This window comes from Phyllostomus hastatus, unplaced genomic scaffold, assembly GCF_019186645.2.
Source record: "Phyllostomus hastatus isolate PE091 unplaced genomic scaffold, TTU_PhHast_1.1 phas_contig_1162, whole genome shotgun sequence".
Lineage (NCBI taxonomy): Eukaryota > Metazoa > Chordata > Mammalia > Chiroptera > Phyllostomidae > Phyllostomus > Phyllostomus hastatus.
In genome coordinates, this window is record NW_025333537.1 from 8,460,140 (window position 1) to 8,475,891 (window position 15,752).

General features: G+C 46.2%; 1 protein-coding gene across 2 annotated transcripts in view; it reads right to left on the bottom strand.

Annotated features, from left to right (window-relative positions):
- Positions 1-8,480, bottom strand: part of PTPN11 (protein tyrosine phosphatase non-receptor type 11) — a 56,875-nt gene extending 48,395 nt beyond the window's left edge. For both annotated transcript variants that reach the window (XM_045842233.1, XM_045842225.1), the window contains exon 1: positions 8,260-8,480. In XM_045842233.1, coding sequence (XP_045698189.1) covers positions 8,260-8,273 — 14 coding nt within the window. In that variant the 5' untranslated portion in view covers positions 8,274-8,480. The remainder of the gene's footprint in view (positions 1-8,259) is intronic.
- Between the last annotated feature and the right edge of the window lie 7,272 nt (positions 8,481-15,752).

Consider the following 15,752-nt stretch of genomic DNA (forward strand, 5'->3'; position numbering starts at 1 on the left):
CCTTTTCATAAATGTCACTTCGTGGTTTCAGGGACTGTCCCTACATTATCTCAAAGAGCACATGGAATGAGAAGTCAAGAGTTCTATTCCATAACCCATCTACTTGAACTTGGATACGCTGTAAACTCTTCTTCCTTAGATTTTTTTTCCCAAAAAGCATTTGTAATGATCAAAAACCCTTTCTCAATTGTAGGTTTAATATTTGTGTCCAATCACTGACAATTTTGTGATTCGCAGGGTGCGTGTCACTTAAGAAGGAGCAGTTAGCGTTCATCCAACCCCTGAGAGTGCAGCGAGGGTAAAGAACAATGGTGCTAACAGAACTTGCATTATAGCAGAGGGCTGGCCTCGAGAATTGTAAACGCTTGTCAGATAGGGCACTAAGGCCGCTCATCTCTGAGCCCCACCCCCATCTCCCACCTGATGGGAATGCAAACAATAGTGGTTAGTCTACCAAAAAAAGCTATGTAAACACACCTATGTTACCTGAAAGGAGAGGGAAAGGCAAATTAGCATGACTCCACTTGAGCTCATCAACAAGGTGATTAACACAGTGTGTCCAGACAGGATGAGAAGAAACACGAATTTCTAGTCCTCCCCACCTATACAGTGGACACTGATGAATGGCTGTTGAATGAATGAATTTGTGGAGCGTGAAGAAAAACCAGGTAGGCTAAAAGACCAAAAAGGTAGGGCAGGGAGGAAAAGTCACATGGAGAGGGGGGAGGGGAGAAGAACATCCTCCCCTTACAGGTCCCTAACCTCTGCAAACCTGCCTGCCCCTGACAACTCCTTCTAACCGGCCACACTCTGGGCGTCGTCTGCTTAGTAAGGCTCTCAGGTCATAGCAAGGCCCAGGTGGGTCCCTCCCAGCTCACAGAAAGAGTTGAACACACACATACCAGCACCACCACCACCACCACCACCACTACTTGTGAAAAAGAGCCTCAAAACAATGCCTAAAGCACACGAGCCTTGTGCTGAGTGGGCTTGAAGAACTGAGAGACAGAATTCGTGCAGGCAAGAGTTTATGAACCCAAACTATTTGCCAGGAAATCACACCAGAAATTAAACTCCCTCACTAGTGAATGCAGGTTCTGCAAAGGCTTATTAGCTCTCTGAAGCTAGGAACGTATTCATTCAAGCGAGTCTTTAAAAACAATGCTGATGAACCAGAAAGAAAATAAGTGATGCTGAATGTTTTGTTTTATCTGTGCACCCGCTTCTCCTAGTGATGTCAAGCAGTCAAGCAGACGACAATTTCAGGATCTTATTCTCAAAGCTGCTACGCCTAGAAGGGCATTGAAAGTACAGATCCAAAGTCTAATTTCAGTTTCTTGCCTAAATATAAAGTGATATTGGGTACATCTTTCTTACTCGCAGCTCTAGAAAAACCATTACCTTTGGCCTTGGGGAGAAAGTTTAGGCTCTGGTACTTTCTGCAGATTATAGGAATTTTCCTCTTTTCTAATTAAAATGTAATATTCCATAGGAAAAGGGTAAGTCATAAAGAAGGGACAGTGGTCACTAGGGACACGCGTTCTAAGCAACAGAGGCTGGGAAAAAGTTGTTAGGGCAGCTGTTTAGTGGCAGGGGACAGCCATGGCTTCATAAAGCATTGCCTTCTCAGGGAGAGTCACCGGTCAGCATCCCTGCCCTGATGACAAGGCAATAACAGGAGGCTGCCTCCAAAACTCTCTCCGCAAACGGCTTCTACCCTGGTTCGAGGCCCCCTCTTGCTTGTCTGCTCTCTCCGGGTCCACTCCTGCCTCCTACCATCCTTCTTTCCCATCAGCCAGAGGGATGTCTTTAAATAAATCTGCTCACGCTACTCCCCAGGTCACATCCTTCTATGACTTCGCATTGCTCTTCAAACACAAACCCGACTCCACTCTGTGGTCCTCAGGATAATGAGGACCTTCACCTTCCACGTGTGGTCCAGTCCCCAACCACGTCCCCAGTCTCACGGCTCCTGTGTGTGCTCCCTCTGTTCTTCGAGCACTCCAGGAAGTTCCCCCACCTCAGCACTTTCACGCATGCTGTTTCCCAAAACCTGGAACACCCAACGCCTAGCACAGTAACCCCACAATTAATAGTGCCTGAATGAATGGAGCCACACTTCGTTCGAGTGGGTCCGTGGGATGATCAAGACTTGTATCTAAAGTCCATTACCTCTAAAATAAACACGCTGCGCCCTGGCTGGTGTGGCTCCGTGGACTGAGCACGGGCCTGGGAACCAACAGGTCATCGGTCTGATTGCCACATCAGGGCGCATGCCTGGGTTGCAGCCAGGTCCACAAGTCGGGGTGTGAGAGAGGCCATGTTCTCAGCTGGGGCATGCAAGAGGCAACCCATCTGCGTTTCTCCCTCTTTCCCTCCCTTCCCCTGTCTAAAAATAAATAAAATCTTAAACATGCCACGTGTGTGTATATGTGCGTGTTCAGACACATAAATACAGTGTGTATGTATCAGATACAAGTATACGTGTATTCTAAATAGTATATTCTATGTTGGTAAAGTTCAATTTCAGTCTGGTGCTACCTTTATCAAACACATTTGAGGCAAGCATACAAAGTCTGCCTCCCGCTCTAAATTCAGTGGATTTTGAAAACCCGAATTGTATCTTTCACGTTTCAATGTTGCCAGAGACCAGAGACGACAGCACGTGAAAGTCTGCTAAATGCACACAACCCTCCGCAACTCAGTAATGAACTGGGTAGCATCTTAGGGCGCTTGAATCCATTCCAGGGGTCTCAAACCCTTGGTTGCAGCCTACAACCCGCACAGAACACCCCAAACATCAGTGCTGGTTGTGTGCTCCATGCCACTGAGTCGGCCGGACTCCTGGCGGCCTTATGGATGAGTGACGTCCACCAGGTCCTGTCTCCAACAGCCCTGCCTCCTGTCGCTTACCTCCCGTAGACCATGCCTGTGGCTTCTGTGATGCTGACCACCTATCTCATATTGGATCCTCCTCTTTTCCTGCTGCCCTCTGTGTTTCCCAGCATCCTTGGCTTTTCCAAAGAACCTTGCCTCCTCATTATGTGCCCGAAGTCAGACCGCTTCAGCTTTGTCATTGCTGCCTCCAGTGCTGTTTCAGTCTTCACTGGCTCCAGGACCCCCACTCGTTGGTCTTTCTGGCTGCCCAGCGTCCCCAGAGCTCTCCTCCGACACCATCTTTCAAATGAGTCGGTTTCCTTCCTGTCGGCCTTTCTTTTCCCTTTTCCCTTTTCCCTTTCCTTTCCTTTCCTTAGAAAGGCCAGCATTGCCCTGGTGGTTAGAATGCCATCCCGATATGCCAAGGTTGCAGGTTCAATCCCCAGTCAGGGCATATATGAGAATCAACCAATGAATGCATAAATAAGCAGAACAATTCAACGTCTCTCTCCCCCCGCCCTTCTTTTTTGCTCTCTCTAAACTTAATCCATCCATCCATCAATCAATCAATCAATATAAAAGGTCAGCACTGAATGGCGAGGGCTGTCTGTGCGTCCCAAAGGGAAAGAGGAGTAAACACAGTGTCCTCCATTGTTCTGGAAAGTCAGTACAAACAGGAGTTGGCTCTGCTTTCCCAGGATCTTGCCCAGCTCACTGACAGTCTCCACACTGACCACGTGCAGGAAGGGTAAGTAACCTTACCATGGCCCCTGCCCCGAGCAGCTCTGGCCAAACACCTGAGCTTACATCGGGACGTGACGTTAATACAGACTTCCCAGCTTCCACTGGGAAGACATAGAACTGTCATATTTTTCAGCCAGGCCAGTTTATTTACTCCCACGGGAGATGGACAAACGTGGCCGCCGGGGAGAGCCTGGGACAAAGTGTACTTGACCTGCGGCGGATAAACCAAAAGCCAAGAGTCTGAGGGCAAGCTGAATTCCGTGCCCCCCCTCAGCTCAAGCCGTCCTGCGTCATCTTCCAGAGGGACCAAGGCAGATGCAGAGGGCGTGCCCCGTGCTGCACTCAGCCGGTCAGGTCAGCTGGACGAGGCAGAGCGGGGCTGGAAAGCAATCTCAAAATCTCAAGTCAGTACCGCCATCACTAGAGCTTCTGGGGAAGCGTCCTTTGATTTCTCACTGCCTTCCTCTCCGTGCCTGTGATGTTGGGGGTTATCAGCGCACTGGGTAAACTGGCATTTTAATTACCGACTGCATACGAAATCTAAACCCCAAACACCGGGGTCAGAGATAATTATTTTAGTAATTAAGCAAAACAAAATCCAGAACAATACCTGTCGTTCAGGAGCCAGCTCATCTGATCATCTCTTCAGCGAGAGATTTTGCTGAAACCCCTTAACCAAAGCAAACCCCATTCTCCCCATTTCTGGTATATCTCCACCCTCCCAGCAGTTACTATTTACTTCCTGGAACTGTATTATTTATTTATGTGTTTGTCTACTCTCTCTCTCTCTCTCAGGTGTAAGGAAAGCGATCTTTGCCCATCTTCTTTAGCTTGCCTGGTTGAGTAACTACTTGAATGAATTAATACTAAGGTTAAAAACAGGAATGAAGTTGGAAGGCTGACTATCTGATATCAAGACTTGTTATAAAGCTGCAATAATTAAGCCCTGGCCGGTGTGGCTCAGTGGACTGAATGCCGGCCTGCGAACCACAGGGTCACAGGTTAGATTCCCAGTCAGGGCACATGCCTGCATTGTGGGCCAGGTCCCCAGTGGGAGGCACACGAGAGGCAACCACACATTGATGTTTCTCTCCCTCTCTTTCTCTCTCCCCTCCCCTCTCTAAAAATAAATAAATAATATTTTTTAAAAATTAACTCAAAGTGGATCGGAAACCTAAAACTATAACACTTGTAGAAAACATTTGAGACCTTGGGTTAAGCAAAGATTTCTTAGAAATGCCAGCAAAAGCATTATCCATCAAAAAAAAAAAAACAAAAACCATGATACAAAGGATTTCATCCAAATTAAAAGCCTCTGTTCTTCAAAAGACACTTTAAAAAAATTAAAAGCCACAGACTAAGAGAAAATATTTGTAATTCTGATAGATAAAGGACTTGTATCCAGAATAAAGAAGTCTCAAATCTCAATACTAAGAAAACAAACTTAATAAAAGAGAGGGAAAATATTTCACCAATTAAACATGTCACCAAAGAAGATATATGGACAGTAAATAAGCACATGAAAAGATGATCCACATGATTAACCACCAAGGAAAATACAAATTAAAACTAAAAGTTGGTTGGGCATCGTTCCACAAAGCAAAAGGTCACCAGTTTGATTCCCGGTCAGGGCGCATGCCTGAGCTGCAGACTGGGTCCGGGGTCAGGGCGCTTGCAAGAGGCAGCCAAGTAATGTTTCTCTCTTGCATCAATGCGTCTCTCCCTCTCTTTTTCCCTCCCTTTGGCTCTCTCTAAAAATAAATGAGTAAAATATTAAAAAAAAACTACAATGAAATACCATAACACATCCACTAAAATAGCTAAAATGTAGAAACTGATCATACCAACAAGGGCTGACGAGTATGTGGAAGAACTGTAACTCATCTCATACTGCTGGTGGGAATGTACATGGTATGACCACTTGGAAAAAACAATTTGGCCATTTCTGGAAAAGTTAATTGGACAGCTACTACATGCTCCAGCCACACCACTGATGGGTGTTGACTGAAGAGAAAAGAAAGCACTTGTCCATACAAACTCCTGTGCGTGAACAATCCGAGTAGCTTTATGTGTGACAGCCAAATGCAGGAAACCACCCAAATGTCCACCAACAGGTACACAGGTAAACAATGGGTAGGACATCCCTACAGTGGAATATTATTAAGTAATAGAACTAAGTAATAAAATATTTGATACATACCACAACATGGATAAATCGCAACATAATTTTGTTGGGCCCATGAGAGGCAACCACACTTTGATGTTTCTCTCCCCCTCTTTCTCTCTCCCTTCCCCTCTCTGAAAATAAATAAATAAAATCTTAAAAATAGAAGAAGCCCGATATAAAACTCCATTAATTTGACACTCCAGGAAATTCGAACTAAGGTCCAGGGACATGAAGCAGAACAGTGGCTGCCTGACAAGGGAGGGAGTGTAAGGGGCACGAGGAACCTTCTCAGGCAGCGATGGGCACGTTGATTATCTTGACTGTGGTGACGGTTTCACGAGTATATACATATGTCAAAACTTAAACCAAATTATATACTTCCACAGATGAAATTTATTGCATCTGTCGTTTACACTTCAATAAAGCGGGTTACAAATAATAAAGCAGACCTATAATCTGAAAAACAATAGTTCCCAATTGCATGTGTTATGTTCATAACCCGCCTTTTTAGGCGGCAGACATGTCTTTTTTATAACAGGTGAGTCAGGGAGGACTGGAAAAGAGAAGGAGTCACTCCATTTCACGCCATCATCTTTATCACTTGCTGCTTTGGCTGAACCCAGGCTCTCCTGCTTCTGGACTAACAAGCTGGACAATGTCGTGTCTATTACTACCCTGCCCCTAACCCCACCCCCAGTCCCTAGTCTTCTGTCTCCCAAAGAAGCAGATCCTTACTTGTCTGGAAGAGCAGACATAAGGAACAAAAGGTTCAGTGACTATTTGACAGATTAAAGAACAGACAACTATTTTACTTAAAAGCTCCCTAAAGAATTACAGTATCTGAGGCTATACCCTGTTCTGTTGTAATGCGGTTAGACACCACCCAGACCTGTAAGTCAACAGACCTGACCAAGCCACTTTCTAAGCTTCCAGTTTTAGTTCCAGGTCCACTGACGAATAATGTGCAGGTGTATTCTGAGCAGACATTTCTAATATTTGGAAAAGTCTCACATTCAAATAACCCCAATAGCTTGAAACAGTTTTTCAAAGGTGGAAGACATTGACCATACCAGAACAATCAAGACTGAACAATGAGTCGTACATGTGAACAGTATACAGAGTGGCGATAGAAACAGCAGGATCACCATCTGAAAACAATAGGTCACACTAATGTTTAACAACACAATTAAGGCTTAAAAATGATTAGCAATATCCCTGGCTGGTGTGGCTCACCACACTGAATGCCGGCCTGCGAACAGAAAGATCACCACTTGTTTGATTCCTAGTCAGGGCACATGCCTGGGTTGCAGGCGAGGTCCCCGGTTGGGGGCGCGCGAGAGCAACCAATGGATGTATCTCTCACACATCGATGTTTCTCTCCCTCTCCTTCTCCTCTTCCCCTCTCTAAAAAGTAAAATAAATAAATAAATACAATCTAAAAAAAAATGTTTTTGAGTGATTAGCAATAGTTATAAAAACAGTAAGAGCAACATGGTGATTAACAACGGGGTTTCTGGCTCCACCACTAACTTCCGAAACTCAGCATGCTCGTCTTTAAAAACGGGATAATAGCACCTAGTTCGTGGGGATATACTGAAGATTAAATGTGTTTGGCTGACAGCAACAGCTTAATATTACATATTAGTAGTACCCTGAACTTTCGAAGGATCTCATTAATTCATTAATCCTGCTTCTGACTCTCAGGTTCAGATCCTATCATTTATTAGCATGTTACTTCTAAGCCTCAGTTTCCACACCCGTAAAACAAGGGGTGATTAATGTTACTCGACTTTTAAGGTTGTGGTGAAGGACTACGTAACTACAGATTCAGCTCCCTTCCCTCTCCTGTCTCAAAAGCGAAGATCTCAGAGGAAGGAAATACTTCTAATAGCTGCAGATACAGTCAGTTTTTCCATTTCTGGCACGTGAGGGGAGGAAGGGGGTGAAGCAAAGACGCAAAGAAAGGGGTCAGGGATCCTGAGTGAAGCCCCCAAACGCGCGCGAGAGGCAGGGACCTCGAGCAGCTCTACCATTGGGGGCCAGCCCGCGCAACTCCCTGTTCTCCCTTCTAGCGTCCTGGGCCCAGGAGCCTCCCCGAGGGACGGGGTTATTTCGGAATCACCATGAGGCAATTCTCATGAGGCAATGGGTCAGGAATGCGGCGCCGAGTCGGGCCCCTGGCGTCCACGGTTCCCGCAGGGGCTCTACCTGCCCCCAGCCAGACTGGCATCCCCAGAGCTGCGGGAGCCGGAACTCGGGGAGGCAGGAAATGAATGGGGACCCGAGGGGTGGGGGCGCGGTGGGGCCCGAGCCCCGGCCCCAGGAGAGCGAGGAGGTGGGGAGGAAGCCTGCCCGCCCGACACCCCGACGGGCGACCGAAGCCCAGCCGGGGCGCCCCCTCCCGGGGAGGGCTGACCGAACGCAGCGGGGCCCTGGCAGAGGCCCGCACCGGGCCCCTTTGGGCTCCTCACCTCCGCGATGTCATGTTCCTCCCGCCCTCCGGCTCCGCAACGGACCCGTTCCTTGCTCAGGCTCCGCTGGGCCCGGTCACCATCGGGATGGCCCGAGGGAGGCCCGCTATGACCGGACTGGGCAGGAAAAGAGCCAGCCGGCTATGCGCAGACCCCCCTCCAGGCCTGGGGATCTAGGAGACTGTGCAGCCGCCCCCTAAGCCCAGTTCGCTCCTCCTTCTTCCCCCGCCCTTCGCCCCCGGCGCTACCATGACGTCACCCCGAGCGACGCCCACCGCCACTTCCTGCTTCCAGTGCCCGGGTACCAAGTGTCTACTGGTATTGGCAGTAAGTTGGCTCCGTGGAGCCATGCCCCACAGTTCCCAAGGCTCTCTTATGTCCTCCTTTACACCTTGGCTGTAGGGTGAGCACGGCGCGCTTAGTGTTGTCCACACTCCGGTGAACGGATCGCTCCTTCTCCGTCCCGGCAGTGACTGCCAAACCCAACTTCATTCATTTCATTTTACAAATCGCCGCTCCAAGTAAGGAGCTGTATAACCTTGGGCAAGTTGCTTAATTTCTCGGAGCCTCAGTTTCTCTCATTCCTTCAGTTCCGTCTTTTTGTGTTCTTCATAAAATTATCGCCAGGGCTAAATATGTAAAAATGTTTAGAAGTAGGCCTGACCTATTTAGTATGTGCTTTGTAATTGTTAGATGTATTATTATAATTAAATACCTGTTGAGTGTTTTCTATTTGCTAGGCACTGTTTCAGACTATGGGGATACAATAGGGAAATAAAAAGAGAAAGTCCCTGTGTTCCCCTGAAAGGAGCTACGTAATCAAGAAAAATAAAAACACTCTCATCCTCCTTTCAACCTTTCTCTGTGGATGACATTTGAGTAAATAAATATCAGATGCAGGAACAATCAAAAGGAGTAAGTCAGGTGACTAGCACTTCAAGCACAGGAAAGAGGCAAATGCAAAGGCCCTAAGGCATGAGCTTGCCTCTCATATTTTTTAAATATTTGTTTATAGATTTTAGAGGGAGAGAGGGAAATGGAGAGACACAGAAAACCCACAAATTTGGCATATCAGGACAATGCTCTAAACAAATGAATTACCCCTCCAGGGCTGCCTTTTGTATTTTAAGAGCAATAAAGTAGTCTCTGACTTGGGGGAAAGGGTGATAGTAAAGGGGGATAGTAGGAGATGAGGTGAGAAAAGAGATGGTAGAGGTCCCGTAGCCTATTATTACCAAAAAGACAAGTAATAACAAGTGTTGGAGAGGTTGGAGAGGGAAAAAAAACCCTCATTCACTGCTGGTGGAAATGTAAACTTGTACAGTCACTACAGAAAACAGTATAAAGGTTCCTCAAAATATCAAGATTAGGGCCCCAACTGGTGTGGCACAGTGGATTGAGCACTGGCTATTGAACCAAAGGGTCATTGGTTCGATTCCCAGTCTAGGGCACATGCCTGTGTTGCAGGCCCAGTCCCCAGTAGTGAGTGCAAGAGAGGCAACCATGCATTGATGTTTATCTTCGTCTCTTTCTCCCTCTCTTTCCCTCTCTGAAAATAAATAAATAAGTAAATTTTAAAATTAAAAATAGGGTTACCGTATGACCCAGCAACCCCTCTTCCAGATATCTACCCCCCAAAATTCAAAAACATTTATTTGCAAAGATATATTACTGCTATGTTCCTTTCACCATTATCCACAGTGGCCAAGACATAGCAACAGCTAAGGTGTCCTTCACTCGATGATTGTATAACCATGTGGTGCGTATATACAATGGAGTGCTAGTCAGCCGTAAGATGAAGAATTCTGGCCAAGACGGGCATAGGTAGATGTGCTTTTCTTTCTTGCACAACCAAAAGAAGGACAACGACAAATTTAAAAACAAAAAACAACCAGAACTGCAAGAAAATCAAGTTGTATGGAAGCCTCACAGCCAAGGAGTTAAAGTAGAAACATTCATCTAGACTGGTAGCAGGGGTGGAGGCCGGCAGCCAGGATGGAGAGGACACACAGCAAGGCAGTGGCTGGTGGACCAGGCAGTCCCACATTTCTGTGTGGATAAACCAGGAGGAACAACTGGGGAGTGAGACAGCACAGCCCAGGGTTCCAGCACAGGAAAATAAAGCTTCAGAATCTCTAACTGTAAAAATCTGTGGGTTGTGGCAGCAGGACAAACACCCAGTCTCACAGGAGGTTCCCTGAGAGAGGCCCATGGGGTCCTAGAATATACACAAGCCCACCCACCCAGGGAATCAGCACCAGAAGGGCCCAATTCACTTGTGGGTAGCTGGGGAAGTAACTGAAAGTGGGGCAAGAGCCCAGCAAGCAGCATTGTTTCCTCTCTGACCCCTGTCCCACATACAGCACCACAATGCATTGATGTGGGCTGCCCAACCCTGGTGAATACCTAAGGTTCCTTGACTAACAACATAACAGGCATGCCAAAGCAAAAAAATGTGGCCCGAATGAAAAAAGAGATCAAAGCTCCTAAACTAGAACTGAGCGATGAAGAAAGAGATAGCCAAACTACCAGATGCAGAGTTCAAAACACTGGTAATCAACATCCTCAGAGAAATAGTTGAGTATGGTCACAGGGGAAAAGTGAAGGCTATGCAAAGTGAAATAAAGAAAAATATACAGGGAGCCAATAGTGAAGGGAAGGAAACCAGGACTCAAATCAATGATTTGGAGCAAAAGAAAGAACAGAATGAAGAAACAAGAATTAAAAAAAAAAAAAGAGCAGAGTTTTGGGAACCTCCAGGACCACTTTAAGTGTTCCAACATCTGAATCATAGGTGTACCAGAAGGAAAGGAAGAGCAAGAAATGGAAAACTTATTTGAACAAATAATGAAAGAGAACTTCCCCAATCTGGCAAAGGAATAGACTTCCAGGAAGTCCAGGAAGCTCAGAGAGTCCCAAATAAGTTGGACCCAAGAAGGAACACACCAAGGCACAACATAATTACATTACCCAAGATTAAAGATAGGGAAAGAATCTTAAAAGCAGCAAGAGAAAAGGGGACAGTAACCTACAAAGGAGTTCCCATAAGACTATCAGCTAATTTCTCAAAAGAGACCTAGCAGGGAAGAAGGGGCTGGAAAGAAGTATTTAAAGTCATGAAAGGCAAGGACCTACATCCAAGATTACTTTATCCAGCAAAGCTTTCATTTAGAATAGAAGGGTAGATAAAGTGCTTCCCAGATAAGGTCAAGCTAAAGCAGTTCATCATCACCAAGCCCTTATTATATAAATGTTAAGGGGACTAATAGAAAGAAGATAACAAAAAATATGAACAGTAAAATGACAACAAACTCACAACTATCAAAAACTGAACCTAAAAAGTGAAAACAAAGTAAGCAAACAACTAGAACAGGAACAGAATCACAGAATTGAGATCACATGGAGGGTTATCAGCTGGGAGGGGGGAGGGGGAGAATGGGGGAAAAGGTACAGGGAATAAGAAGCATAATTGGTAAGCATAAACTAGACAGGGGGAGGTTAAGAATAATATAGGAAATGGAGAAGCCAAAGAACTTACATGTACGACCCATGGACATAAATTAAGGGGGGAAGGAAATGCTGCAGGGAAAGGGGTGCATGGCAGAGGGGGTAAAGGGGAGAAAAAAATGAGACAATTGTAATAGCATAATAAAATATACTTCAAAAAAGGAAAGATTAAATACTGCCATTTGCAATGTGAATGAATCTTGAAAATATCACGCCAAGTGAAAGAAGTCAAAAGTGAAGAACCATATGCTTTCACTCCTGTGAAGAACACAAAACTGAGAGCAACAAACAAGCAAGAAAAACAAACAAAAACCCATACACCAGACAGTAGTATGGTGTTTACCAGAGGGAAGGGAGGCATATGGCAATAGAAGATGATTCGACTTTAAGTGACGGGCCCACAATGTACCATAGAAATGTTTACTTGAAACCTATGTGACCTTATTAACCAACATCACTCCAATAAATTGAACTTTAAAAAATAAACAGTGAAGCCCTGGCTGGCGTAGCTCAGTGGATTTAGTGAAGGCTGCGAACCAAAGCATCGCAGGTTCGATTCCCAGTCAGGGCACACACCTGGGTTGCAGGCCACAGCCCCCAGCAACCACACATTGATGTTTCTCTCTCTCTCTCTTTCTCCCTCCCTTCCCTCTCTAAAAATAAATAAATAAAATTTTTTTAAAATATTTTAAAAAATAAAAATAAACAGTGAAAATGGAGAGCCATTGAGAGATTTTAGCAGAAGAGGAAAATAATCTATGTTTTTTAAGTATTACTCTGGGTACTCTGTGAGGGATCAGACCAGGGGGGGCAAGGCCAGTAACAGAGAGACCAGTTCAGAATTCTAGAATACTGTAGTATTCCAGGCTGCAGGTGACGGTGTCTCAGAGCAGAGCGAGAAGGTAGAGCTGTCGCCTGTGCCCATGACATATTAAAGTCCACGGACCTGGTAAGTGAATCTAACCCACATCAGGTAGCGCCAAAATCCTCCCTTTTCCCCCTCAGTGCTCCCCATCTCACTCCTATTCAAAGAACTCACACAGTGTGCTAATTTCTTCAGCATTCACATGCTCTTCACAAAAATCGTCTTTAATATGTGCACATTTAACTTAGGTAACAGGCACTCAACAGAAAGTTGCCCAACCTGTTTCTTTCCTCTCTCCCCCAGGCCTGGCCACCTAGGTGACTCAAATATCCTAGCTGATCTTAGGCCTGCAGCCTTGCCCTTTCCCATCCATTCTGCACGGAACAGCCAGAGCAGTCTAAAACACGGAGCTAGTCACTCCCTATATTGAACACTTCAAAGGCTTCTCGTTGCTTTTAGGATAAAATAAAAGACAAAAATATTTAGCAACCCCCCTGAGCCCTGGACAGTGTGGCTCCATTGGTTGGAGTATCGTCCTGATACACCAAGGTTGCAAGGTCAATACCAGGTAGGGCACCTACTGGAATCAACCAATGACGGCTTAAATAAGTGGGACAACAAATTGATGTTTCTCCTCACCCTTCCTCTCTGTCTCCCTCCAGGAAAAAAAAAAAAATCAATACATTTAAAAAATTCTTAAATAAATAAGAGAAAAACATCTGCTTTATAATTAAGAAGGACACGCCTGGGTTCCGGGCCAGGTCCCTGGTAGGGGGCATGCAAGAGGCAACCGATCGATGGATCTCTCGCACATTGATGTTTCTCTCCCTCTCTTTCTCCCTCCCTCACCTCTCTCTAAAAATAAGTAAGTAAATTAATTAATTTTAAAAAAAGAAGAGCATTTTATATGTGGCACAACTAGGTGATTAAATTTATAACTAATACAGTACATTAATTTTATTGTGCCCAGTTAATGAACTTTAAGATTTGCAATACCACAACATAGCACAAGAGGAAGGTCATTTATGTTTTTATTTAACAAGTATTTTGGGACATTTACTGGGTTCAAGCCTCTAAAATTGTCAGAATTTCTGAGGGCTTCAAGAAAGCCATCTGCACTTCCTTCATACTTATACATTTTTTGAAATGGCACTTTCTAGGAAGTGCTTTGCTCAGAAAGCTAAACAAAGCTGTTGACATGCCTCTTGCATTTATTGTTCTAATTGCCACTTGCATCTGCCAAATTTGTATTTATTCTTCCAAACCTTACACAAAACCACCACAAAAACATTCCTAAATTTCCCAAAAGAGTAACTTATGACTACCTATTTTCTGTTTGTCACCTGAAGGTATGTCCTTTGAGAGTAGGAATAAATTTCATTCACTTTAAATTCTATCTTTTCTGAGCTTCCAGTCAAGATGGCGACCTGGGCAGACCTGGCTCGCCTCTTTGCACAACCACATCAAAATTACAACTAAAACACAGAACAGCCATCACTCAGGAACGTCCGAAACGTAGTTGGATGGAAGTCTGACAACTATGGAACTAAAGCAAGCACATCCATCCAGGCTGGTAGGAGGGGCACAGATTCTGAACGGGCTGGCCCCACACCCATGTGGATAAAAATTTGGGAGAGATAGCCCGGGGTCCAGGAGTCCCAGACTCACACCAGAACCCCCAGCCCAGAGTTCCAGTACCAGGAACATAAGTCCCCACAACTCCTGGCTGCGAAAATCAGCAGGGATGGAGCGGGTGGAGGAGGCTGCTGGAGCCCTGAGCGGTTCCTCTCGGGGACCCCACATGAAAGAATCAAGCCAGCCCCCCTCACTACTGCCTCACCTCTTGCCTACCAGGCCCGAGACCTTCTAAAACATGCCTGACATTTTACTCTTCTGAGTTCATGTCCCCAGGACTGGAAATGACAGGAAAACAAGAACAGGACTAACTGCTCCCTACAGCCACAGGAAGAAGATAACATCGGAATGAACTGCAGCCTCATGTTACAGAAGCCCAGGGACCACTCAACAGCAATCCCCCCGCCTCCCCCCCACCCCCCGCACACACACACTTTTTTAATCCAACCGTAATCCAATGAAAGATCAAAGCCCCCACCCCTCCATGCTGGTGTGTCTCTCCACAACATGCCCCTCTCCTTTCTTGGAGCATGAACAAACACTTGATTCTCTGCACTTTCTTCTCTTTGTGAATTCTTTCACAGCCCGAGTCGCCAGCCACCCTAACATTTTGGGTGGCCTGTGTGGGGACCTTCTCCATTTCTCCCCGTATTCCAGCCTCCTGAGACTTGCAACTAGGTGAGCAGTGGGCAGCAGAAGCACGGCCGGGGCTGACCCCCTAACCCTGTCTCGGTGAGGTCTGGAGAGAGGATTCTGATGCTTCCCCATCTCTCCAGACTCTACACACAGCCTCCTTCTCACCCGTCTTCGAGGCCAGCAATCGATAAAGCCGCCCTGGATCTGGGGATGAAAACGTCCTATGGAAGGTGACGGCTTATCCCCTAGTCTCACTGACCTAAACCCCGGTACCGGGTCTATCAGGGCTAGGGCTGGGAAGGACGCCTCCAGCCATGTCCCTGCCGGTTCCGTCTGCCCTCGGGCCCGGGACATCTGGCTCTGAGGCAGCACCTCGTGTTCCGTCTGCCCTCAGGCTCAAGGACACTCAGCTCTGGCTGCCGACCTGAGGTCATCTGAGTTGCAGGCGGCCTCCTCAAACCTTCCCCCTCCTCAGCTGTTCTAGTCCCTGAGCTATCCTCCCCTTCTCTTCTTGGTAGTTCTCACGGTGGGCAATGCTCAATCGGCCCCACCAAAGGACTCCCCGTAGGGTTGTCTACCTAAGAACTTGAAGGCTCTGGAGCTTGATTTTCTAGGGCAGCACCGCCGGGCCTCACCACACACTGGGGCTGGATCCCTTCCTTAGGTTTCATTATGGAGAGAAGGAGACAAGCTGGGATTCTAGGTCTCCTTCTCTTAACTGCAACTTTTCATTCAAACTTGTCTCACTCTACTGGACCACCTCCCTTATCTGTTTTCATTTGAGCGGTGCCCTAATTCCCTAAGACCGTGCTCTTTTAATCCATACTATCCAGTGAGTGGTAACAGCTAT